The 26973-nt window shown below is 46.1% G+C and overlaps 1 protein-coding gene across 1 annotated transcript in view; it reads right to left on the bottom strand.

Annotated features, from left to right (window-relative positions):
* dpp6a (dipeptidyl-peptidase 6a) overlaps positions 1-26973 on the bottom strand; it is a gene marked incomplete at both ends in the record, with an annotated part of 261559 nt that overhangs the window by 58301 nt on the left and 176285 nt on the right. Inside the window, 2 exons of the mRNA XM_080020294.1 lie at positions 13069-13167; positions 22463-22577. Coding sequence (XP_079876420.1) covers positions 13069-13167; positions 22463-22577 — 214 coding nt within the window. The remainder of the gene's footprint in view (positions 1-13068; positions 13168-22462; positions 22578-26973) is intronic.

Raw genomic sequence — 26973 nt, 5'->3', positions numbered from 1 at the left:
TTTTCTCTTGCTGGGTAGAGTTTCCACCGCTTCTTCGTTTTTTCCACCATCCGCCATTCTCCACTACTGGTTGCACAATGGATGACACACTTCCTGTGATGCATTGTCGTAAATCAATCATTTTCCCGAGAGTTGGCACCCGGTGGCAGTCTGAATGCAGAGTGATATAAAGGCTTATAGGTGTAGCAGTAATACTAGGGGGCGCGTTTTTGAACCAGTCCCTCGGTGTGACGTCTTGTCTCGAAAGCCCGTGGGCCATTTTAATTATCATACAACAATTGAAGTTTGTATTTTACGCAGACATTTCACACACACCTTCCATCACTGTCAACCCAATGATTGAAACATCGTAACTAGACTGTCTCGAAATGATATCATTTTTGAGCACTCATGATAAATTCAATGTTGAATAAACATTGAGGAATAAAAACTTAGCCAACAAATTAACACCTGTACTATTAATAAAAATAAAAATATATTAAAACACAACAATTAATTTGAGGAAAGAAAATACAAGACACTTTATGTGACTCCGACACATGATGTCGGGAGGTACTTCTTATCTCTGGGCCACTTGATGGCAGCAAAGGTCCATAAAAAAATACATTGAAATCAGGACGTTGGCATTGCTGTGATTTGTCGCCATAGAACGATCGGGTTTTAGTCCACTTGAATAGAAACATGTGTAACTTAAATTAAGTTTGGTTACAGGTTTACTTCATTACTCAATTATGTTGATGCAATCTTGTTTAAAACAGAGAATGATCATAGAAAGGTCCAGGGAAATGTGTTATTAGTTTATCGTCGGGATCTGAGAGTTTGCAACTCAGTGATAAACAATAGGGGAGGCGATGTCTGTGTGTGTGTGTGTGTGTGTGTGTGTGTGTGTGTGTGTGTGTGTGTGTGTTTACAGAAGGGCAGTGAGGTTATAAACACAAAGGTTTTGAGTCGCCCTGGTGTCTCACAGAGTGTCCAGACTCAGGGTCTGTGGTTGTGCCTTTTGAAGTGTTTGTTGTTTGACCATCAGACTGAGATGGGGAGAGGAGGGGGTGTTGAGTTCATCATAGCTTACTGACCCCCTTGTGGTTAGTGAGGGGCTTTACATCTACTTGTTAATTGCTTTTTTATAACTGGTGGCCAGAATGGAGCCGGTGACCAAAACACAGTTCAGGAACACGCAGCTGTTCCTCTTTCCAGATGGCGAGCGTTAATCCACAGTTCTGGGATAAAAACAGGATCATGAGTCACTATCCACTACATGAGGAACCAATCTAAACAGCAATTGTGTCATTATTTTATAGGCATTAGACTGTGCAAATAACATTAACTTCATAATGATAAGTTAAAGCAAATTAGTCGTCTATTGCTCCTTTAAGACCTTAGCTACTTCTAGCTACTTCCGGGTGCACGGTAGTATGGACGCACCAGCAATGGCTCCGCATTCAACTCGTAGTTTTGTGTTTATTATTATTTGTATTGTTCTTATTTTTACACGCAGTGCACTGTTGCTCTTACAATATGAACGACGAGCACTCCTGGATGTCCGTTCGACACTTAATACAGACTTTTTCGCAACTTACAAGAGTACGTACTGCGATCCCTTTGTCCTGCCGCCGCTGTTTTTACCATTACGCCCGCGGAGGAGAAAGAGAAGAGGCAAACATGCCGGAATTCTATGCAGATCTCGGACAAGATACTGCAACCTGCCACTACCGAGCATTTTACTGGCAAGTGTTCAATACCTGGACAATAAAATGGACAAACTACACGCACTGATACATTTCCAGTGGTTCATCACAAACTGCTGTGTGCTGGCGTTCACAGAAACCTGGCTGGACGCTCCGGTTCCGGACTCTGCCATTACTCCGGCTGGATTTTCCATCTACCGGCATGACAGAACCACGGAGTCAGGTAAAAACAGAGGCGTTGGGGTCTGCATTATGGTTAACTCTCACTGGGGTTTGGATATATCAGTACTTTCAAAGCACTGCTCTCCAGACCTGGAGCTCTTAACTATAAAAGTCAGTCCCTTCTACCTCCCGCTGGAATTCAGCTCCACTATAATCATGGCAGTCTACATACCCCCGCAGGCGGATAAAACGTGCGCGTTAGAGGACCTTTACGGCGTAAACAAGGGACTGGAAAAGCTCACCCTAAGGCAGCTTCTGGCACGTGGCACGGTGGCGCAGTGCATTGCACTGCTGCCTCACAGCAAGAAGGTGGGTTCGATTCCCGCCTGGTGCGCTGTTGGCACCGTGCTCCGGCGGGTTATCTCCCAAATAGGAGCCTTTCTGTGTGGAGTTTGCATGTTCTCCCTGCGCTCACATGGGGTTTCCTCCACCTCACGTCAGTAAGGACCCCCACCAAAAACATGCACCCATCATTGTCTGACCAGCAATGGACAATTATCACCTGGTCCCCGGGCGCGTCCACGTATGCTGCCCACTGCTCCTGGCTGTGCCCCCAGAGGAAGGACAAGCCAGGATGGGTCAAAAGCAGAGAATCCATTTCACCGGCCACCATCAAAGCATGTGTGTGTGTGTGCAAGCATGTGTTGTAGTGTGGTGTGTTGCGTGACTAATAAAGACTGTTTCTTTCTTCTTCTGTTGTTTGTGGCGACTTCAATAGGGCTAATATGACGAAAGTTTTGCCTAAATATCACCAGCATATCAACTTTCCTACCAGGGATGATCAGACTCTCGACCATTGTTATTCACAACTACGGGACAGCTACAAACCCCTCCCCCGCCCTGCCTTTGGTAAGGCGGATCACACCTCCATTCTTTTCCTACCAACCTACAAACAACGATTAAAACAAGGAAAACCGGTTTGTCGAACAGTCCGACGCTGGAGTGAAGAATCCACTGCCACTCTCCAGGACTGTTTCGAAACCACGGACTGGCAGATGTTCTGTGTTGCAGGTGATGGGGACATCGATTCATACACAGACTCTGTCTCAGCCTACATCTCCAAATGCATTGATGACGTCGTCGCGAGAGTCAAGGTCAGGACTTTCCCCCAACAGAAGCCCTGGGTTAATGGTGATGTCTGTGCTAAGCTCCGAGCATGGTCCTCCGCCTATAGCTCTGGGGACATGGAGGCCTTGAGAAAGTCCAGATATGACCTTCAGAAAGCCATCAGAGATGCCAAAAGAGCCTACAGGGACAAGCTGGAGTTGGACTACCACAGTTCCGACCCCAGACGCATGTGGTGTGGACTGCGCACCATCACAGACTATAAAGGGAGAAACAGGAGTGATGCCCAGCCAGCCGCCTCTCTTCCCGATGAGCTCAACGCCTTCTACGCACGGTTTGAGGCGAGCAATACCATCCCGGCTGCAAGGCTAGCGGAGGACCAGGATGACTGCACTCTGTTCCCTCACGGCTGACGTGAGGAGAGCTGTTAAAAGAGTAAACTCTCGGAAGTCTCCAGGGCCTGATGGCATTCCAGGCCATGTCCTCAGAGCTGGCGGAGGTATTCACCTCCATATTCAACCTCTCCCTGATCCAGTCTACAGTCCCCACCTGCTTTAAACAGACAACCGTTGTCCCGGTACCAAAGAAACAACCCATCACCTGCCTGAATGAGCAGTGACCCCGTAGCACTGACCTCTACCATCATGAAGTGCTTCGAGCGGCTAGTCAGAACCCACGTATGCTCTTCCCTCCCTGACACCCTGGACCCCCTTCAATTTGCATATCGCCCGAACAGTTCTATGGACGACGCCATCGCCCTGGCAGTGCACACCACCCTCTCCCACCTAGACAAGAGCAACACATACGTGAGGATGCCGTTTGTAGATTACAGCTCAGCATTCAGCACAATTGTTCCCGCTAAGCTTGTTCCCAAGCTCAGGATCCTGTGTCTTAACACCTCCCTCTGTAACTGGATCCTGGATTTCCTGACGGGCAGACTCCAGGTGGTGTGAATGGGAAATCATTCCTCCTCTGCACTGACCCTGAGCACCGGAGCCCCGCAAGGCTGCGTACTCAGTCCCCTCCTGTGTACGGCCTGTTCACAAATGACTGTGTGGCCACGTGCAGCACCAACACCATCCTGAAGTTTGCGGATGAGAGAGTCTCCTGCTTCAAGTTCCTCGGTGTGTCCATCAGTGATGACCTCTCCTGGTCCAGGCAATCGGACGCGGCAATAAAAACTGCCCAAAAGCGCCTATTGTCCCTGAGGAGACTCGAGAAGTTTGGCCTGTCTGTCAGGACTCTCACCAGCTTCTACCGATGCACCATTGAGAGCATTCTCACTGGCTGCATCACCGCCTGGTACGGCAGCTGCTCCGCTGCTGATCACAAGGCGCTCCAGAGGGTGGTGAAGACAGCGGAGCGCATCATTGGTTGCCACCTCCCCCCCGTACAAGGCATCTACCGCACACGATGCCTGAGGAAAGCACGGCAAATCATAAAGGACGACAGCCACCCAGGCTACGGACTGTTCACGCTGCTGCCATCTGGTAAACGTTACCAGAGCATCCTGGCATGGACTACCAGACTCACAAACAGTTTTTACCCTCAGGCCATCAGGATTCTCAACCTGCAACATCTGTAGTAACCCACGGAAATTAAATGTACATCACCACAACTACATGTACATATCCACCAGCACTCCTTCACTTTATATTTATATCCATATCTTGTGCAATAGACTGATCTATTTCAGGCAACAACTACGCAGTTGTTGCCTGTCATGCCCCAAGAATTTCATTGTACCAAATGACCTTGTGTTGTACTGTACACTTGACAAATTGACAAATTGTGACTTTGAACTTAAATTGTATTAAAATGCAGAAATGTAATTTTAAGGGTACTCAATTGTTTGCTTTCAATATTAATAATAACAATAATAATAACTATAGTCGCAGGCAGCAATACACGGAGTCCAGGTTAGTTGTGATATATATGAATGACAGTTTTCTGAGTTTCCATGGAACATAGCATCAGTTTGTGCTGTCGCTCGTCTTTACATCAGCATTACTACTAAAACGAGTTACAATTTTCGAGTTTCCTTTGAACGCAGCATCGGCTGACGTAATGACGGTGAGTCCTGGTGACATGCAGAATTACTAATACAAGCCGTTACACTTGTTGTGTGTAATTACTTAATCATAAAAGTTAGAAGGTGGCTTTCTACTACCTGTAGTCCACAGAGTCCTGCCTCATGGTGTCTCTGTGGAAATCATTACTTGTGGAAGTTCCCAACAATACTGTTCCATTGAAATGGATTAAGCACTGCATGTGCCTCAGACATTTCATCAACTTTTTTAACTCTTGGGACTGAAATAAAAGGGACACGATTCAGAGTTGTTGGCCTGGAGTGAATGTGAACGCGAAATTGCATTCACATACGAATGGCGCCTTTCCGGCAAGAATGAACATGCGGAGGAAGTGAAAGGCAGCTGTGATCCTCCTCCAATGAAAAAAAATCAATACCATCTCAAGTGACCAAGAAAAAAACAACAACCAAATCAAATCAAAAGAAAGGCAAACGTTGGAAAATATTAAGTGACCACCTACAACGACAGCGAGGGCAATGGAAAAATTTGCAGTTGCAAAGAGCCGTTTCAAAGGGAATTCGGTACTTTGATGTAATCCACCCAAAACGGACCATCTTATGGTTTCCTATTTTGAAGGGCATTCTGAATAATTTGTCTGCCTCCCTTTTTCCACTTAGAAAATGACTAAGCCATACTTAAGATGTCCCTGCGCATAGAACAAGGTAACACGCAGCCATTAAAACTACATCCAGCTGCTTGAGGAGGTGCTCTGCCTCCTCCTGGGGCCGACGTCTCCCCAGGGGCAGCGACAACCATGATGGTGGTGGCCGCCTGTGCGTTGGATAAACACTTAGCAGGAAAAGATGATAGCCATATGTGCGATATGAGCAGGGTCTACCAATTGTGCAATTATCCATTCGCAGAGACCTTTAACGACGTCTACTGGACCTGCTAGAAATACTGATGTGTCCATGTACAGTGGGAGAAATCAGTAGTTTAATGGCAATTAAATTGAATATGTCATTTGATTCATCATAGGATTTGAAGAGACGATGAAGCATAGCCTGAGCAGGTCAGATGGCAATCTCTGGAACAGGCATCAGGGTGCGGTGATTATACTGAACTGGCGAGGGAAGGGCTAAAAATATTATATGTAAAAAAAGAATGTTATATGTACCATGTCTCATGGTAAGTATCTGAGGGGTGGGAAAATAACATGTAAATCCAGACCAAACCCTTTTTTTTTTTTTATAGGCCTATAGGCCTTTCATACCCTATGCCCCACACACCCTTATCCAGGAAAGCCAATTACTGCAAATTGTACAGACAATCAGGTCTGAGAGCACACATGTGATCTGTGGAACAACAGGCTTATGGAGCCCGAACAACAGACTTTGTTAAATCCAGAATGGTCAGAAGAGCATGATTTCAACGTGGGTTGTAAAAAGTATACGTTTTGAGGTCATTTTCAGTTTTATTTTTTTTCGGTTCTGACTGAAATGCAACACTTTGTTTATTCCTAAGCCCCCGAACACACACACACACACACACACACACACACACACACACGCACACACGCACACACGCAGGCACGCACGCACACACCACACAAAATGCTCATTTAGTCTGTTACTAGCGACTGGTATGCAGGTAGCTGTATCTCCAATATAGAGAGGCATTCTCACGTGTCTAAACACCTATCCTCCTCAAAAGGATGGGGTTGAAAAAACAGCATGAATGAACGCAAGGTACAATCCACCAACACCCGGCTGCTTTGAACAAGCGGGAATGAAGAAAGTTATAATGATCTACATTGAAACTCAATTTTGGAGTTATTTAACAAGATGATACTTGAGACTATTTGATTATTTTAAAACAGAGCCAGTTGAGGTGAGGAAGAAGATGAGGCGAGGTTAAGGACAATTTAACCTTAAAAAGAAGCTTGTCAAGTTGCAGGCAGAGTGTGAATTATACAATGACAATCGGGGGGAGGGTCAACTTTTTCTCCAACAGGGGGGCGGGGGGTGTTGGGTTCCACCGTATAGCAAGATTCTTCTAGGCATGAATATGGGAAATATATTGTAATATTTAAGATAACAGGTAGGAAGGATATATAAATGTTTCGACTCCTCTGACCTATTGTTTTTACCTCTTTTGGGGGGGGGGATCCAAGTCTTGATTAGGGGGGAGGGTCAGACCACCCCAATACCCACCCTGTAATTGGAATTATGGTTTCAGGACTGGTTGTAAAGAACAGTTCCACGGAGCCAGATAAGACACAACAGGGAGTAAATGACGGTTTGGGCTGAGCATGAAAACGCAAAAAAAACCCGCCATTAACGAACGGCGATAACAAGCTCATCAAGCGTCATGATGAAGGCCTTCTGTTGATGACAGGACGGTGCCAACGGAGCGCGGCCGGAGGGGGAGGTTCTAGAGGAGGCGTTTGATGGAGGGAACAGATGTTTTTTCAGAGGACCCAGATGGGTACAGCACGAGTGCGGTTTGTGTGTCGTCGGCGGAGGCCCATCGTCGCGTGACGGATCCGTGCGCGGATTACTGGGTCACGGTGAGCAGCAGGAACAAAGTGCTTGCATGGGAATGCCGTCCTTCCTGAAGCACACATGGGGACCAAACCCCTTAAAAAACAGTGCGACACAATCGCCGCTGATGTTGGGTGAGAATAACCACACTTTATTTGGAAAGTTCGATGTTGAAGACTGATGATGACTAAGTCGATGGTACACGTAAGTATCACATTTTTTAGTTATTTGTTATAAGTTACGTAATATTACCCGCTACTGTAGGAAGCCACAGTCATGCATTGAAGCATTGTAGTTGTAGAGATACTGCAGAATCATTTTGGGTCATTTTAGGTGATTTATTAAATAAAGTCTTGTCTGCGTTTTGGCCACTCCCTTTGCATCCTGACATTTGGATCCATTCCGCTTTGTTTACAGCTGAACCGCACCAAACCCCGGCCTCAACTGCCTCTAACCTTACGCCAAAACTTAACCATCGGAGGCAGAACATTATTGATCTCGAAGCTGTATATGAGCTCAGTATTTTTGACGTTGACAGTTGAGAACAACAGCATGAGTTCAGTCATTTGAATTCAGACGCAAAAAATAAATTTCTCTCTACCCGCCCTCACCGACGAACCCCAACCATTCCTGCATGGCGCCACACGAAGACACGGGAAAACCCGATTTGAGCTTCCTAATCCTCAGCGTGCGAGGCTGACATCAGGGAGAGGGAGGCTTGCGATTTGAGTATTTCGAGACCGGGTTTAACAGCTGTGACATTTCCAGGAGCCGCCGCCTGTCCTGTGATTTGACAAACAGATTAGCAGAGCTTGAGCGAAGACAAAATCTGCCTCATTAACCCCTGAGCTGGAGAGAGAAAAAAAATATTTTAAAAAAGACCCTCAGGTCGTCAGGCGGTGAGCAATAAATCCCAAACCGTGAGAACAAGGTTGTGTATTGTGTAGGCATGTCAGTGTGTGTCCTTCTCCTGACCATCACATCCCAGCGAACAACAACAACAAAAATAATAATAAATAAAAAAAAAACCATAATAACAGTGTACCATTTTCCTTTATTGGCTCCCCGAGGGGCTGTCAGTGTGAGTAGCGTCCCTATCGCACTACGAGGAAACAAGCCCCCGAGTCCTCGTTGGCAAGTTGTAATAACCGCAGCGGCCATGAGCTGTCATTGATCATGGGCAAAATGAGGGTTCTAGTTCCAGGTAATTGGGCGGTTGCTGAGGTGGGGAGAGGAAATACATTGTCAGACGATCAGTTTGCAAGGATACGCAAACAAAAGGCGAGTACATACATGGGTGCGTGGGTGCGTGCAAGCACGTACCCACGCACACACACACACACACACACACTGAAAAAAAGTGCCTGTGAAAGAAAGTGAAAGAAAGTGCAAAAGGATCCATGCACACACAGTGAAGAGACAAAATAATCACAAAGGTAATTAACGATGATCCCTGTGTAGATTTAATTGGGTTTTCGTTGAAGAATGCCCCCCAACACACACACACACACACACACACACACACACACACACACACACACACACACGCGCACACGCACACGCACACGCACACTATTATTCAGGTACTCGGAGAGTCGTCAACAACACCCCAGCCAAAAATATAATCGTGAATTTTTTTTACCACAAAATATATATATAAATCACAATTTCTGCCGTCTGGCATTTGGGCAAATTCCAGATGGGCCGCCCTACTAGGAGTTGGCCTGGCCCGATGTCACGACCGGGGCTAGGTGAGACCCAAACGCACGACACGGGGAGATGGGAGGCAGACGAAGGATGTTTATTAGCCCAGACGGTGGAGCTGCCCGGGGTGATGATGACCGGGAGGAGGGGTCCAGGATCCGGGTGGAGTGACGGGGATCCGGGCTGGATGGAGAGGGATGGACAGCCTTGGTCAAGGAGCGGAGACAAGCAGGTAAGGGGAAGACGAAACAAAGAGACATAAACTAGGGACTTGAAACAAGCACTAGGAGCTAGGAACTTGGAACTAGGAATGGAGCCAGTAGCTGTTCAACTCGGGTAAGCTAGTTGATGGTCTGGTAAAGAATGACTGGGAAGCTGGAGACTAAATACTGTGGAGTGATGCAGGTAATTGATCCCAGGTGTGTGCAATTGGCTCAAGGGGGGAGCTGCAGATGGGGCAAGAGTGGCCTCTAGTGGCGCTGGGAGGCCGTGGGCCTAACAGTACACACCCCCCCCCCTCTACAGACGCCACTTGGCGGACATCTAGAACCGGAAGGGCGAGTCAGATTGAAATCCCGGATGAGGGAGGCATCCAGGATCTGTCCCCGGGGGACCCAGGAGCTTTCCTCCGGATCATATTCCTCCCAGTCCACGAGGTACTGGAGGCCCCTCCCCCGGCGTCGCACATCCAGCAGGCGCCGCACTGTGTAGGCGGGGTGACCGTCGATGGTGCGGGGGGGTGGTGGGGCCTTGGCGGGGAAGGAGAGAGGGCTGGAAACCACCGGCTTAAGCAGGGACACATGAAAGGTGGGGTGGACACGGAGGGAGGGAGGGAGACGAAGGCGTACGACACAGGGGTTGACACAATGGGGAAGGGACCAACATACCGGGGAGCGAGTTTTCGGGAGTCCACCTTGAGGGGCAAGTCCTTTGTGGAGAGCCATACCATCTGTCCGGGGACATATGTGGGTGCGGGCACACGGTGCCGGTTCGTCTGGTGCTGGGACCTGGCGGAGGCCTGGAATAGGGCAGAGCGGGCCCTCCTCCACTTCCTCTGGCAGCGACGGATGTGGGCCTGGACGGAGGGTACAGTGATCTCAACCTCCTGGGCAAGGAACAGCGGGGGTGGGTAGCCCAGAGAGCATTGAAAAGGCGACAGGCCAGAGGAGGCGTTGACCAGGGTGTTGTGGGCATATTCGGCCCGCGGCAGCTGGTCGCTCCAGGAGGTGGGGCTGGTGGTTGTCAGGCAGCGGAGCATGGCCCCCACCTCCTGGTTTGCCTGCTCTGTCTGGCCGAACAGAAGGCGCGCCAGACCTGGGAGGTGAACTGGGGTCCTCTGTCCGACACCACGTCTGCCAGGATGCCATGGCGGCGGAACACCTCGGCCACCAGCAGGTCTGCGGTCTCCCTTGCCGATGGCAGTTGGGGCAGGGCGAGGAAGTGTGCCGCTTTAGAAAAACGGTCCACCACCGTGAGGATGGTAGTGTTGCCCCGGATGGTGGGAGACCGGTGACAAAGTCCAGGACGATGTGGGACCAAAGACGAGTCGACCGGCTGTCAGGGAGCAGGGTCGGCCACCAGAAGCGCTGGCGGACGACGGCCAGGGTGCGGGTGATCCCAGGATGGCAGCTGAGGCGGGAGGCATGGGCCCACTGCAGAACCTGGGAGCGTATGGAGTCAGGGATGATCAGGCGGTTAGGGGGTCCGGTACCTGGGTCAGGCTGGTGTTCCTGTGCTTGGGTGACAAGGTACTCGATCTCCCAGGTGAGCGTGGCGGCAAGGCACAGGGGTGGTAGGATGGGTTCTGGATCCCCTGTTTCTCCTCTGGCGCAAAAACATGGGACAGGGCGTCAGGTTTGGTATTCTTGGTGCCTGGGCGGTAGGATAGAGAGAAGTTAAACCGGCCGATGAACAACGCCCACCTGGCCTGCCGGGAGTTGAGCCGCTTCGCCGTCCGGATATAGGCCAGGTTCTTATGATCGGTCCAGACGACGAAGGGGTGGATTGCTCCTTCAAGCCAGTGGCGCCACTCCTCCAGGGCTAGTTTTACGGCCAGGAGTTTCCGGTTGGTCACGTCATAATTGCGCTCGGGTAGGGTGAGCCTGCGGGAGAGAAAGGCACAGGGGTGGAGCTTACCGTCGGTTGGAGACTGCTGAGACAATACCGCTCCTACCCCTGTGTCTGAAGCGTCCACCTCTACCACAAACTGGAGGTTGGCGTCGGGCTGGGCCAAGACTGGGGCCGACGAAAAGCAGCTACCTGGCAGGAGGTTGATTGCGCAGTCGTAGGGTCGATGAGGTGGCAGGCATAGCGCGCCCTGCTTGCTGAAAACAGGGGCCAGGTCCAAATATTTTGAAGGAACCGAGGACAGGTCGGGGCTCTTGGGGTCCCCCGGCGGCTCGTCCGGTGGCGGGGTAGAGGCCGAGCGGAGGCAGTGGGCGTGGCAGTATGTGCTCCAGGCGCTCATGCTACCGAAGCACCAGTCCATTTGAGGGTTGTGGATCTGGAGCTAGGGGTACCCCAGGACCAGGGGGTTCAGGGGGGAATGGATGAGGAAGAACCTCAAGGACTCACGGTGGTTGCTGGAGAGTAGTAGCAGGATGGACAGACTGCGTCGACGACAAGAGACCTAAACTAGGGACTGGAAACAAGCACTAGGAGCTAGGCACTTGGAACTAGGAATGGAGCCAGTAGCTGTACAACTCGGATAAGCTAGTTGACGGTCTGGCAAAGAATGACTGGGAAGCTGGAGACTAAATACTGTGTGGAGTGATGCAGGTAATTGATCCCAGGTGTGTGCAACATGAGTAAACCGTATTTTGATAGAAGCTTTCCTTTACATAAATAAAGACATTCCTGTCATGAATTGACTGCAGAAAGGGCACACGTTGGTGCATAAAAAATCACCAGAATGTAGAAAATGATGTGTTTGAGGCTCAAAATGTCCTATGGGAGGACCCCCAAACCCCTGCTCGGATGCGTCTCTCCCAATATTCAAACGAAACTCGAGGCTATCTCAAGCTTTTTGCGTCAACATTTGAGTGGTGTTGGGTTTGAAAATAAGACCTCTCCGTTAGAAATGCCAGGGCTGTTTTTTTTATCCCAGTCCATCGCTGGTTGCATGCCTTTAATCATGCATTTAAAAAAACACCTTTATTAGGGGAACAAAATAGTCTAAAATAGACACGTCTTGAAATTAAAAATCGGCATCGTAAAAAACAAAAGAAAATGTCGAAAAAAAAAAAAAAAAAAAAAAAAAGCAGCATTTAGTGCCGTCTTTTTTTTGTTTTTTGTTTTACAAAATGAACACTGCACAGCGCTTGTAGTGTGAGCAACAAGTAACAAGAACAAGAGTGTAACAAGAGCAGCTGCTCTAAGACGGTTTGTGGTGTTGCCCGTTTTCTTCGGCACACGTCAGAAGTTAAATATCACCCCCGAAAAAAAACGGCAAACTATCGATGTACATTTGTCAATGACACCCAAAATATCATCATATTTCATATACGATACAGTATCATCTTTCTCCTTCTGCCCCCCCGGGGTTGCCCATTTTGGACACCGGCATTCTGCCTCCAGCACCGGTGTGTTTACAAGTGCAGCCTACCCAGGGGGGAGGGGGTGGGCCTTCGTTCTATTTCGACAAACGTAATTGGTTCGAGGTGAAAGAACAGCTTTAGATCATGCAAAGCCCTCGTCCCCTCGTAGCCTCTTGCCTAAATAAATGGACAAATCTGGGTGAGACACTATTGAAATTGCCAGGCTCGTTTTATTTCGACATTGAGTTAGCGTGGCGGTGTGCGGGTTGGGAGTACTCACTGCTGATCCACTTGGCGTCGAGCTCGGAGACCTTGAACTCCTTCTTAAAGATGTCTCCCACTGTCACCTTCCCCTTGAGGGCTAGGCTGTCATCTTCGCCTGCGAGGGGGGAAAAACAACCAAAAAAAACCAAACAAAAAGAAAAAACACTGCGATCAAAACACATGAAGCGGACGCAGGATGGAAATGCAGCGACCCCGCACATCCATTACGGATTTACGGCGAGAGCCGCGGTGATGATTTGCGCTCTGGATTAGAGCGGCGTAGGATGACAGGATGAGTGGGGAACACGTCGACTGCCGCGAGGTGTGAAAGCATCGAGATGAGATTTTCCAGAAGCCGTCCAGAAGAGCCAGATCAAGTTTGCACGTTAACACTGGGTGGGAAAGCAGAGCGGCATATCAAGCAGCAGAAATTAACATTTTAGTTCAACAGAAACTAGATAGAAGGCAGATTCAATATTTTTTTTGGACCAACAAGATATCCACTGGATGCTCTCTGACACGCTGCTCTTGTTGTGTCTCTCTGGGACACTGGGCCTGCGGTTGTTCAGCAGTGGCGCCGTGGAAACAAACCCCAACTCGGGGCAGGGTTGCCAGGTCTGCACGACAAAACCTCTCCCCCAACCCCCGGACGAAGAAAACCAACCCGGTGGGAAAAGCGCAGACCTGGACCAACTCTGAACACGGGCTCCAGAGTGTGTTTACTAGGGATGCAATGGTACATGGTATGTTATCAAACCGTTCGTTACGCCCCCTACGGCTCAACACGCACACGTGAACTGCGGTTTTACAATATCATGGAAGTCAACCGGCAATGTTGGAGCCACGTGCAGTAAGTGCTGCTTCCTAGTAAATCCACTGTTGCAGCTCCACCGGCCACACACCACTTCTGTATTTATGCGTGAAATGTCTTTTTTTTCAACTGCGTACAGCTACGTAGCCTTTTCAAGAGAAACACGAAACGACCGGTTCTTTTGAACAGCTCTTTTGACAGAACAAAGGAAACCGAGTCTCGCTGGGTGATGGAGCCGTTCTTTTTTTTGTCAAGTTTTACAGTTTGTATAAGTTTCCGTCTCACCGGAAAATGTTTCCCCCGCTATGTAACATTTCCTCCCTCACCGGGAGGTGCCCTGGCTGAGAAGGAGCGCACCCACTGTCACGTCAGGTTCATAAAGCAAAGGCACACACTCTAACTGTGAGGTTTTATTTCAATAAGTTATTACTATTATTACTTATGTGTAAAAAAATACTGTTGATACCTGTTCTACACAACAATAACTAATTATAGTACCTGTTTTATCTAGTTTTTATTGTGAAACAATATATATATTATTAAATATTATATATAAAAATAAATAAATATTAACAAAAAATAATATTTGAATTATCCACTATAATGGACACCTCCCTCCAATCAGATTAACTTATCTAAATTATAACAACCCACCAATCTACTTGAACCCCTGTCTCCTCCCTCCCCCACAGTCATACACACACAGCGGTACACTAGTTGGCAGACTACTATAAAAACATTTTTTACACCTTAAAACTTTTTTTTGAATGTCCTTCTTTCTTTAAAAAAAATCTTAAAGATTAAGAGATAGAGATAGAGATATATTAAGATACCGAAACAATACCGTTACCGTGACCCCAAAACCGTGAGCCCACTGTGCCGTTGCATCCCCAGTGTTTACCCTCGCTGCTGGATATGATGCTAGATTCACAACATGATTTTCGTGAGAAGCCTGGTGTTGGCTTCACCAACATCACCGACGACATGACAATAAAAAAAACAAAACACCAACTTTCTGTCCCGTTCTGTCCGAGACCCAACAATGTCCAAAAAGAATGAATAGTTTCAGTCTAATAAAACTCAGTGTATCCATCACATCACACTGTGGCACTGCTCTCTCTCTCTCTCTCTCTCTCTCTCTCTCTCTCTCTCTCTCTCTCCCTCTCTCTCTCTCTCTCTCTCTCTCTCTCTCTCCCTCCCCTTTAACATCTCATTTCACCTCAACACAGAGAAACAGTTTTAAAGATTCAGCGTATATAGAAATAGCAAGTTATAGAGGAAGAGTAACAAAAAGCAAATTTACCCCCGCAAAAAACTGGGGTGTCTCTTTAAGGGCTGAAAGTAAAAAAAACACAAAACCAAAATATTTTTTCTCAAAGTGGTGGAATATTCTAATGCACACTTCTAGCCGAGTCCATTTATCTCATGAGAGAAAAAAAAACAAAAACAAAAAAACAATAAAAAAAAACCTAGGTACTGTATATAATTGAGTTTGAAGATCTTCCTTCTTGTTAAGACTCCTTTCTTTGTAGTGTGGTGAGTGCACTCACACACACACGCACGCACGCACGCACGCACACACACACACACACACACACACACATACACACACACACACACACACAGCGTGACAGCAGTGTTTCCCTGTGCCTTCAGTTTACAGTCATGCTGGGACAATAGCTCTTGGTGAGGCTCAGAAGCGATGGGACCGGAGCTCAGAAAAATAAGGCAGAAAATGAGACGAGACTGAAGGGAAAAGGAGAAAAGCGTCTCTTGCAAGCGTAACAGTTGTATTTCCACGACAACAGCGCAGGAATCTTTCTACTTGCAGGGACTCAGACGTCAATTCAGTGCCACTTCACCCACTACTGTCCCTCTAGTCTACCTCTTCTCTACCTCTAGTCTACCTCTTCTCTACCTCTAGTCTACCTCTTCTCTACCTCTTGTCTCCCTCTTCTTTACCCCGTCTTAACCTCTTCTCTACCTCTGGTCTACCTCTTCTCAACCTCTTCTTTACCTCTTCTCTACCTCTATTCTACCTCTTGTCTCCCTCTTCTCTACCTCTAGTCTACCTCTAGTCTACCTCTTCTCAACCTCTTCTTTACCTCTTCTCTACCTGTAGTCTACCTCTTGTCTCCCTCTTCTCTACCTCTAGTCTACCTCTAGTCTACCTCTTCTTTACCCCGTCCTTACCTCTTCTCTACCTGTAGTCTACCTCTTCTCAACCTCTTCTCTACCTCTTCTCTACCTCTAGTCTACCTCTTGTCTCCCTCTTCTCTACCTCTAGTCTACCTCTAGTCTACCTCTTCTTTACCCCGTCCTTACCTCTTCTCTACCTGTAGTCTACCTCTTCTCAATCTCTTCTTTACCTCTTCTCTACCTCTAGTCTACCTCTTCTCTATCTCTTCAATACCTCTAGTCTACCTCTACTCTACCTCTAGTCTACCTCTAGTCAACCTATTCTTTACCTCTTGTCTACCTCTAGTCTACCTATTCTTTACCTCTTGTCTACCTCTAGTCTGCCTCTAGTCTACCTCTTCTCTACCTCTTCTTTCCCCCTTCTTTACCTCTTCTCTACCTCTTCTTTCCCCCTTCTTTACCTCTTCTCTACCTCTTCTTTCCCCCTTCTTTACCTCTTCTCTACCTCTAGTCTACCTCTTCTCAACCTCTAGTCTACCTCTTCTCAACCTCTAGTCTACCTCTTCTGTACCTCTAGTCTACCTCTACTCTACCTCTAGTCTACCTCTTGTCTACCTCTAGTCTACCTATTCTTTACCTCTTGTCTACCTCTAGTCTACCTCTAGTCTACCTCTTCTCTACCTCTTCTTTCCCCCTTCTTTACCTCTTCTCTACCTCTAGTCTACCTCTTCTCAACCACTAGTCTACCCCTTCTCTATCTCTTTATTACCTCTAGTCTACCACTTCTCTACCTCTAGTCTACCTCTTCTCTACCTCCTTCTACTCAACCCTTCCTATACTCAGAACTGATGAGGGAATCCATATTATATACTATTTTCTTCTTTGGTCAATCGATATCAGATAAATATTCATAAAACTATATTATATTGCCTATATTTTTATATATTTGTCTAATTCTGTTTTATTTATCTTTGGCTATTTGTGTAAATTTGGCAATGTTAATTTTGCTTTTAATTGACATTTTTATTATTTTAGTTTTCCTCGGACTGTCAAGCTTTTTAAAATGCTAATCGTCTGTAGATACGCACCAATAATCATCATGCACCTACCGGAAGGAACTCTTTCTGATTCTGATAAGGACACAATATGATAGGACATTTTGTTACTATAGGATTGAATATGTGACGATCAATGAGACTATGGAGCGCCATCAGGACTCAGAACAGATTAGTTTTACGTGGAGGGAGAATTGGACCTGTGAACCCATGTTCTGCAATGTAAATTTTTAAGCGACTATCCTATTGATGGGCTGATTTAATATTTTATTTTTTTCTTTATCTTCCACAGAGGAGCAAAGGAGAAGCACTTTCTAGGAAAGTTCCTAGCAGAATCACTTCAGCTGTGAGTCTGATCGGGGGGGTCCATAAGGAAACGGAGTAAAATAAAATCATCCACACCTAAAATAAAAACACACTGTTTTGGCACACTGATTGCAGCTTCCTATACTGTAGGAAGAGCCGGTCCTGCCTGGAAGGATGTGTCATTTCCTTGTGTGCACCGGAGCCGCTGACGCTGATCATAGTAAGTGAACATAGTAACATGATGCATGTAACCATGTTTTCGGAATCTCAGGATGTTATTTATATTTACAATTAAGACATTAACAGCTAGAGGTGTATAAAAAGTAGTCATTGTTTGGCCCAATCCAAATGCTGTTTCATGGGTATTTATGGACAAATTAATACAAAGTGTAAAAATTGATATACTGTATATAGTGGTGGTCACGCACATGTCAATATTTTGCTATCTTATTTTATTGTGATTTCATTTTGTTATCGTTTGATTAAAAAAAAAAACAACCTTGATTAGAATTACGTTTTAGATTACATTGAGGATGTGTCATCCCTCGTGCGCACCAGTGCCGCCGGCACTGATCCAGAGACGTATTCCGACGGGAGAAACACTGAGCTCAGCGATCAAGAGACAGCCCCTGAGAGTTCCTCTTGTCGTCAGGGATTCAAGCACCGAGGGCTGCTGGATTGCAGCACCGACCAGAGATCGATCTTCGTTGGTGCTGCGGCCATGGAAACCAAATCACTAAGCAACAACTCTTTCAGAATCGTCGGCTAAATCTTGGACCACCTTACATTGTTTTTCAAGGCCAATTTAGCAGCAATTTGAGATGTAGAATCGTAGCTGTCCCCAATGGGCGTGTGAGTGAAGGACGGAAATCCGTCTCTAAACGATCCCAATAAGCCAAGTTCAAAATTCAATCAAATGTGTGATTTTATAGGATAGGAATAGCCTTTCCAAAGTTCTTTGGTGTGTGTGCGGGTCAAAGCCTAAAATCTCAACAGCAATCTTTCAACAGCCGATGACATTGTGCGCCTGCACGATGGCGAAGCCAAAGGAAGCGGCAAATGAGCGGGTGCGGACTTCTGCAGTGGAGGGACCATGTGGCGACTCATGAGGATCTGATAAGTGTGCGAGCTTGCTGCATAAACAACCACATAGTACGGCATCTATGTTTGTTTTAGTGAGAAAAAAATAGCGTAATACTTTGCGTCTTGCGGGAAGATGCATTTACGCGCGTCACTGGACAAGCACAAAGAGACTGAACATCTGTAAATGTTAGTCGTTAAACGACGTGCTGCTCAGTCTTTTTATTCTCCTTCACGATTGAAATTTTTTTATAATTGATTGAATTGAAATAACGTGCTCCTAATTCATTCAAAGTGCAGTGTCATTATCTTATATTACCTACTGTAAAAACCACGTCAAACCTGCCGTAGAGCAAGCAAGTTAAGTGTGCGTGTAGAAGAGATTCGCAGGGATTTGTTTCCCATCGCCCTCAACGCTTCAAGTCCCTATTGGCTGTTTCTGTGCTTGGTCCTGAATCCATTCCGCCTCCCGCTCCACCTCCCGTTCCGCCTCCCGCTCCGCCTTCTCAGAACCAGACCGGGTCTCGGGGCAGCGCCGAACACAGAAGAACTGATGTTGGACCAGGGAAAGTTTGAGGTTTAAAGCAGGGGAGGCTGTCAGAGAGGGAACGAATGATGAAAGAATAACCACAGGAAGACTGTGTGTGTGTGTGTCTATCTGTCTGTGTGTGTGTGTGTGTGTGTAGCGGGGGGGTGGGGTTCTCAGAACAAAGTGACTGTCAAAAGCAGTTAGAAATGGGCGCTCTTTCTGGCAGCACAACATCCATCAACAAAGTGTTCTGAGTGGAGGGGATATGCCATCCCATAACTCCTCTCTTAGGCCTCTTCCTCACACGTTGCTGCCCAGCGGGGTGGGCTTAGTTGTTACTGTACGTTTCCGAGGGGGGAGGGGCTTAACACAGAAACTGGACCAAGGAAGCAAATACACACGCCTTTTTGGATATACGGTACGTTCCCTGGGAGTCAGAGTTGTTTCCGCACTACATTCTCTGAGGCATTTGGGGAATTTGAATGGGATATAGGCTGAAGTGCTGCATCCCCTTCAAAGTCATCCTCACGGCTTCTCTTTAGACGTTTCTCTCGGGACACCATTTTTAAATCGGCGTCCCTGCATTATGAGACGAGAGGAACGTTTTAAACCGTCCATCAAGGCAGACTGCGCGGTGGGACACATCCGGGGACGTCGGGGTTTTCCAGGACTTTGCACGTGCAACCGCTCACATTTTGGTTCCGTCGGCATTCGCACAGAGACCATAACGACGGCGCGCGGTGACTCTGGGAATCCACAGCCAAGACGCAGAGAGGAATTGGGTCGCTGCATTTTGGGGATGGGCGTGATGGGTTTGCCGGTCCCATTTCAGCACCGCTCCTTTTCAACTGACCAGCCCCTTATGAGGGCAGAGCCAGTGAGGGATCGGGGTGACAGCAGCAATAACGGAAACCTTCTGGGATTAGGCGACAGCGTGTACATTTTTTCTAGTGACATTTGGAACGCCCTACAAAATGGCCAGCAGCCTTGTGAGCCATCTTCGTTAGTGAACGCCTGATCAATTTGGAACACAGCTGCTGTTTATGCAGAACAGTAAATACCAGGGATTTCTAAAAGGGCTCTGTAACACTGAAATACGTTTATGGACTTACGAATAAGCCATCCAAAGTGATTGAGCCAGACATAAATAACTAAAACGCAGATGCAATTATAAGAACGCAATTAATTATCACTGAAACTAATCAAAACGGGAATTTGGCCGGCATTTGGCCTCAGGACACTGGTGTGGGGAAAAAGTTGTCAAAGCCAAGGAGACAGGTGTGGGAATTAAACAACAAATGCAAACATTTTCCACTCCATAAAAACTCTGACCATACGGAGGGGGAAAAAAAAAAAGAATCGGATGAAATATCTTCGAGAAGATGACAAAAAAAGTTACGCTCTACATATACAGTAGACGTAATCCAGTCCCTAAGGGAAGGTTTAAAGAAACAAAGGTTAAACGGCAGAAAAGATTATCTTAAGTGAAGAAATCCCCCGACGCTGTTACCCAGAAGGTCCGCCTCTGTTGCCACGGAGACCAAATTAATCTCCAGACCGTTTTATTTGTGACCCTTTTTCATACGCCAACTGAGGTAGATCGTGTCTGAGTGTTTATCAAACTGTTTACCGAAAATCCACCGCACGAACACCCCGCCCCACCACGCCCTGCCCCACCTGGACAAGTGCCAAGCATCATGTCAAGAATTGGAGCGACACCAAGTTTTGGTCTGGCAAACTGGGAAGCTGAGCCGGTGGCATCGGGAACAGGCCGTGGGGGGGTGGTTATTATTATCCCACAAACTGGTGCGACACCACCTGTGCAGTCTCTGCACTCGGCCCGTTTCCCTGCTGGCCGAGCCCGTTCAGAACTGGCACGATGGCTGGCCAGGCGGGGTTCATCTGAGGCCACAACAAACAGGAGGAAGCTTCACCTGCGAGGTGTTGGGGCGCTTTTTCGGGGCCGTGGCGCTTTGACTTCTGTGGTTTGGAGGCGATGCCTCTGGGAATGTCTTGGGAGTGTGGCTCGTGGAATGAATGTGGAAGAATTTATTATTGGGCTGAAATGTTAGTGTTTGATGTTTTGTCCAATTAATGCGACAAAATAAATAAATAAATACATATTCATGAATACAAGTGAATCAAATTAGCCGCCAAAATGTAATGTCAATAATTTTGACTAAAATTAGATATCACTTGATGACGAAGAAAACAGTACAATTAACAGCCCCCAACCCCCTTTTCCGCTCTTCCCCCTGGTGGGTAACGTTACCTGTAATTCTTTTTGATAGCGGCACCTAAACAAATGCACAGCGATTACTATCTGGGTAACTGGGTTGTAGAACAGATATATTGTCTGTCGCCTTGACAGATGTGTCTCTGTCAGCGTGCGGAGGCATATCAAGGGGCTTTATAGCCACAAATCTAAACAGATGGCCTATTGCTCAAATGTTCATGTAAATCTGCACAAAGAAAGAAAGCAAGGAGGTCACTCCTGAGCAGAAATCCAACAGCTTGAAGGACAATTTAGAAGTCGAGGTTGAATGATTGGGTTTCTGTGTGTGTGTGTCTGTGGGAGAGATGCGCATATGTCACAGGAAGCAGCGGTGTGTGTCCATGACAGTTACTGACCTCCAGCGAATATGACTATTAGAGTGAGAGATCGCGTGGAAATAAGTTGTGACATTACACTGGGTGACGCCGCAAATAATCCATGAAAATTTGAACCACATTGAAAATGACACCCTCACACACACACACACACACACATACACACATATACACACACATACACACACATACACACACATACACACACACATATACACACATACACACACACATATACACACACACATATACACACACATATACACACACATATACACACACATATACACACACATACACACACATACACACACATACACACACACACACACACACACACACATACACACACATACACACACACATCTATATCAAACATGTGCACACACACAAGCACATGCACACAGCTTTGTGTGTGCACCCACATGGGTTTCTTAATGGAGTGCGGCTGCATGGTGTGAGATCAGTGGTGTGAGATTGATTATGAAACTCCAGCGGGCATGTCTGCTGTGCTATTACAGCACTGTACAAACAGTGTGTGTGTGTGTGTGTGTGTGTGTGTGTGTGTGTGTGTGTGTGTGTGTGTGTGTGTGTGTGTGTATGTGCGTGTGTGAATGCAGGTGTATTTGCATATGTGTGTATATGTGCCTCAGTATGCATGTATGTGTCTGTCCAGATGTCTGAGGTGTGTGCATTTTCTGTCCAAGTGCATAATCTTTGCGTTAATATGTGATTATACGCGTTTATCTGTTTGTGTGTGTGTGTGTGTGTGTGTGTGTGTGTGTGTGTGTGTGTGTGTGTGTGTGTGTGTGTGTGTGTGTGTGTGTGTGTGTGTCTGAGTGTGCATGTGTGTGCGCGCACGCGTGTGTGCACCCCCTACCTGGTGTCAACAGAATGACTGAGGTGACGATCAGTGAACAGATGACCAGAATTACAAGCAGGGCGATCGCTATTCCCTTCCAGTTCCTCTGCGGTGGGTTGCTCCCCACAAGCTCCTACAGAGAGAGGGGGGGGATACACACAGAAAGATAGGGGAGAGAAAGAGGGGAGACTTTGGTTAAAAGAAGAATGAATGTTCATCGTAAAGATAGGCTGTCATGGATCAGAGGCGAGCGAGAATACAAATTCCAAAGAGGAGCCAATAATAAAAAAAAAAAGAGGGAATAGAGGAGAGCAATTTGGGGAGAGAGTAATAAAGATGGAAAAAAGAGATGAGAGGGAGAAGGAGAGAAAATGAAACGTAGTTTACTGTAGGAGGTTGAGAAAATGAAACGTAGTTTACTGTAGGAGGTTGAGAAAATGAAACGTCGGCTACAAGGTAGCAGATGTAAGAAATAAACACACTGCGGGGGGTGCGGGTGTGCGTGTGTCCGTGCGTGCGCGTGTGTGTGGGGATGTCAGTCAAGGGCAAGCACAAGGCAGCGGGGCGGCCTTGCGGCTCTCAAGGAGAAGCGGCAGCAGCAGGAGCAGGAGGATGAGGCAGAGAATCCTTAATGAGCAGAGCGGCGGCTCAAAATAATGTGACAGATAAACACAGTACGACATATCTCAGGCAGATGCACCGGTATGACTGTGTGTCAGAAATTATTTTGATGAAACAGATAACTGGTAGCCTGACATCGCCGGACCAGTTTGCAAATTGTAGTATATTAGTCTGGAATCTCTCATTTCAAAGGGTGGTACCAATGGGCGTGGACCAAAATGTCTCTGGACGCAAATTGATAGACCTACAACCAATCAGAGCATTGGATAGACCTACAACCAATCAGAGCATTTGATAGACCTACAATCAATCAAAGCATTGGATAGACCTACAACCAATAAGAGCATTGGATAGACCTCCAACCAATCAGCACATTGGATAGACCTTCAACCAATCTGAGCATTATATAGACCTACAACCAATCAGCGCATTGGATAAACCTACATCCAATCAGGGCATTGGATAGACCTACAACCAATCAGAGTAACGAAACGTGTGACGTAGCGCTGAGCGAATGAGTTGGTTAATTAAACTTTTACCAAATCCTGTGTGAAGTACAACAAACACATCTTTCTTATCCACAAAATAATTTTATAGAAAATAAACAGCCCAGTTAGTTTAATACTGTCACAATAGCAGATTCAACAGACCGTTCCAGGCTTAGCAGCAGCCATCTTGGTATGGTGCCTCAACGGCTCTCCAGCGCATCGTCATGGTATCGAACCCGCCCCGTATCAGATAAACGGTTGTGAATGACCCTATCAGGGTCAAGGTGGAAATCTGTTTGAACGGGAGGGTGGCCAGAGGTATTCTGCAGAACAAATGAATCATCAGCTACAGATTGGTCTGGTTTGATAATCGGATGAGATTTTGTAAATTGTAATTTCTGTCCGTGCACACATTCACTTCTTGCAGGTTCATTTGGGATTTAAGTGAAAACATACACATTTTACACGGGCGGCGTAGAGAACAGACCAGTCCAGGAGGACGTCCTTCTAAGCATCTGGTTCAGACGTGAGTCTTCTAGAACCATTTGGCCAATCCGACATTTTGGCATTGACACATCCATCACACCTTGGTGCTTTCCGCTCTTACCTCACAAAACATTTGTGTACAGGTCGTTATTTTTTGTCCACCATGTGGGTCTTGGGATTCTGTTGTGGAACTTGCCTCAATCTGTCCGATCAAAATGCATACTGTATACAGAGGAATTTCATCTGGTGAGGTTTGGTGCACTTCAGTACAGACCATGGGCATTACCAAATGAAAAGCGTAACAGTCCAAAAAACAGGGATACAAATATTGATAAAATTATACAAATAGTAAAAGTTAAAAAATCGAAATAGTCAGATATTTAAGATACACAAATAATAGATACACAAATGTATCTTCTGCATAGTATATTTGCATTTATATATTATATAAATGAGATACTACGCACAAGATAAATTCTTGTTATGTTATATGGGTAAACAATTATAAATTATTATATAATTTGAATTACTTTGTGCTAACTAGATAGATGGATGGTGTCTCAGTGCAACTGCTTTGTTTTCCAATGAATCACAATTAATATGAGATATTCTGTACAGTAGTCAGGTATATAATACAGTATAAGTCTTCACTTTTCCTTTTTTTCCCCAAAACAGACAATTTTTATTAAGTTTGGATCGCAAATTGTTATAGTTTGTATAGTGCAATTTTTCAAACTAATAATCAACGGATTAAGAAAAAGTTGAATTTCATTAGTTTAATTAACATTGGATGACAGTATTGCAAAAACCCCATAAGATTGCCTGAATCCACACCACACTATATTTTTGACCATGAATCCCTTTGAATTTATGTTAAAACATTTATAAAAAATAAAAAATAAAATAAATTAATTAAAAAAAAAACCTTTAGCGAATCACTTTACCATTCCTGGACTATCGGTCTGTCAAGATAATAAAAAGAACAAAATAAATAAAAAGTTCCCCACTTAAAGCCAACCCGTCTGTTCTGCCCAGTCCACAGATATCAGGTGCCAGGACCACCACCTGAAGGGACTCTACGGACTGAGTCCAAAAGCCCAAACCATTAGTGGAGGATTAATAAGTTTTTATTTAGTTTATAGAGGATGAAAAAAGTGAAGTAGTGCATGTACTTTGGGGACCTGTGGCTGGGCTTTTAATGAATAGACGCAGAGGCTTTAATGGAGCTGAATGGCTGATCTATAGAGCAAACCTTTTAGTGACCCCGTCCCCACCTTATTTGAATGGAGTCTCAGACATCATTAGCCTGCAGATAAGAGCAACGGGGCCTATTTACCAGACTGCCCATTACCCAGGTTCATTAAAACAGGAAGTGGTTAGTTAGCTTTTTACCTAGGTTCCAAAACCCAGAGGGCCGGCTGCCCCGGATAGGATGGGATTGAAGTTGGGGAAACTTCATAGGAGGTGAGCAAAACCGAAAATGATGTTTTTTGCCCCGAATCCACTTCCACATCCTCTGTTTTAATACCGTCCCGGCATGTGATGTAAGATATAGATATCCAATTGTAACTGTATGGGGAGAGGGTTACCTCTCCACATAACAAAAAGAAAAATCTTCGTACTAGATGAAATTCATTCTTGGTGAACGATGGTCCAGCCATCTGGGGTCAGTCAGTATCACAGGGTCAGGGCCGGACAATCGGACACTACTCCCCCATGAATGGAGATAATGATGGCTACACCGATGCATAGGATTAAGGAACAGTCTCCAAAAATGTGGCTCTTCCAGCACTTCTTCGGCGTACAATCTTTGCTTTTAGCCCCAGCGTCCTCATCTCTCTGACGTCTAAATTGCGAGGAGGCTGCACGCTGATCCAGCCGCACAGAAACTTTTACAGCGACGATGAATACCAATGAAGGAAATTCAGTCGGGATTTGTGGTTTTGGGGAGATAAAAAAACGGATAAAAAAATAAAAAGAACAGGCTCTTAAATGAGCTGGATCTAGTGGGGTTTCAAAGGATAACCAAAGAAAGAATAACATCTAGGACAAGGACTTTTGCACACACGCACGCACGCACAAACACACACACACACACACACACACACACACACACACACACACACACACACACACACACACACACACACACACATACACACACACACACACTTACACAGGGAGAGGGATATGAAAAAAAACATTATTTTTTTTACCATTTTATCTTTGCCACCATGACTCCCAAATTGAATGTGCATTTGCATAGTAAGAGTTTTTGGTTTTAAATGATTATTTGTTCAGAAGATGATGGCAACAGATAACATTACATCCTTAGAATGCTGCTCCGCTGCACTATTTCAATATGAAGTAGCAGCAGAATATTTTGATTTCAAGTGTTTATATTTAAGGGATAAGGATTTAAGGATCGCCATCTTTCAACCCAGGCCTTATTAAAATGTTGGCAGACAGGGTTTAATCGAAATCAGCACTAAACTAATCCTCCTTAAATTTACCCAGAATTCAAAACAAATGCCTTTCTGAGATGTTTGTTCATTTAAGATGAATTAGTTATAGTGTGCGAAGTCCTAGACTAAGGTAATGGAGGACTAGTCAGTGCCTGGTCTTGGTGCTGGTCTCACGTCCACATAAACCTGGTCCACCTGGAGGCCACATCCATTAATCCAAAAAGTTTAATTTAAGATTTATTTAGACCTAGATTAGCTCTAATGTTCTATCTGGAAATCAGATTTTTTTTTTTTACCAAGATTAGGGCAAGTCTGAGACTACTTTAAACCTTGATTGGGAAAGGCCATTTCAGTTAGTCCAGATAAAAAGTGAGATTTAGTCTAAGGCCTTATCTGTGCCCGCAAAACCGCCCCGTATTGCAAAGTTGGGCTATTCAGGGATGGTAGCTCAGGAGGTAGAGCTGGTAGT

The sequence above is a fragment of the Zeus faber genome (assembly GCF_960531495.2).
Source record: "Zeus faber genome assembly, chromosome: 19".
NCBI classification, from domain to species: domain Eukaryota; kingdom Metazoa; phylum Chordata; class Actinopteri; order Zeiformes; family Zeidae; genus Zeus; species Zeus faber.
Note: the sequence above shows the minus strand (reverse complement) of the source record. Positions and strands in the feature narration are given on the sequence as shown.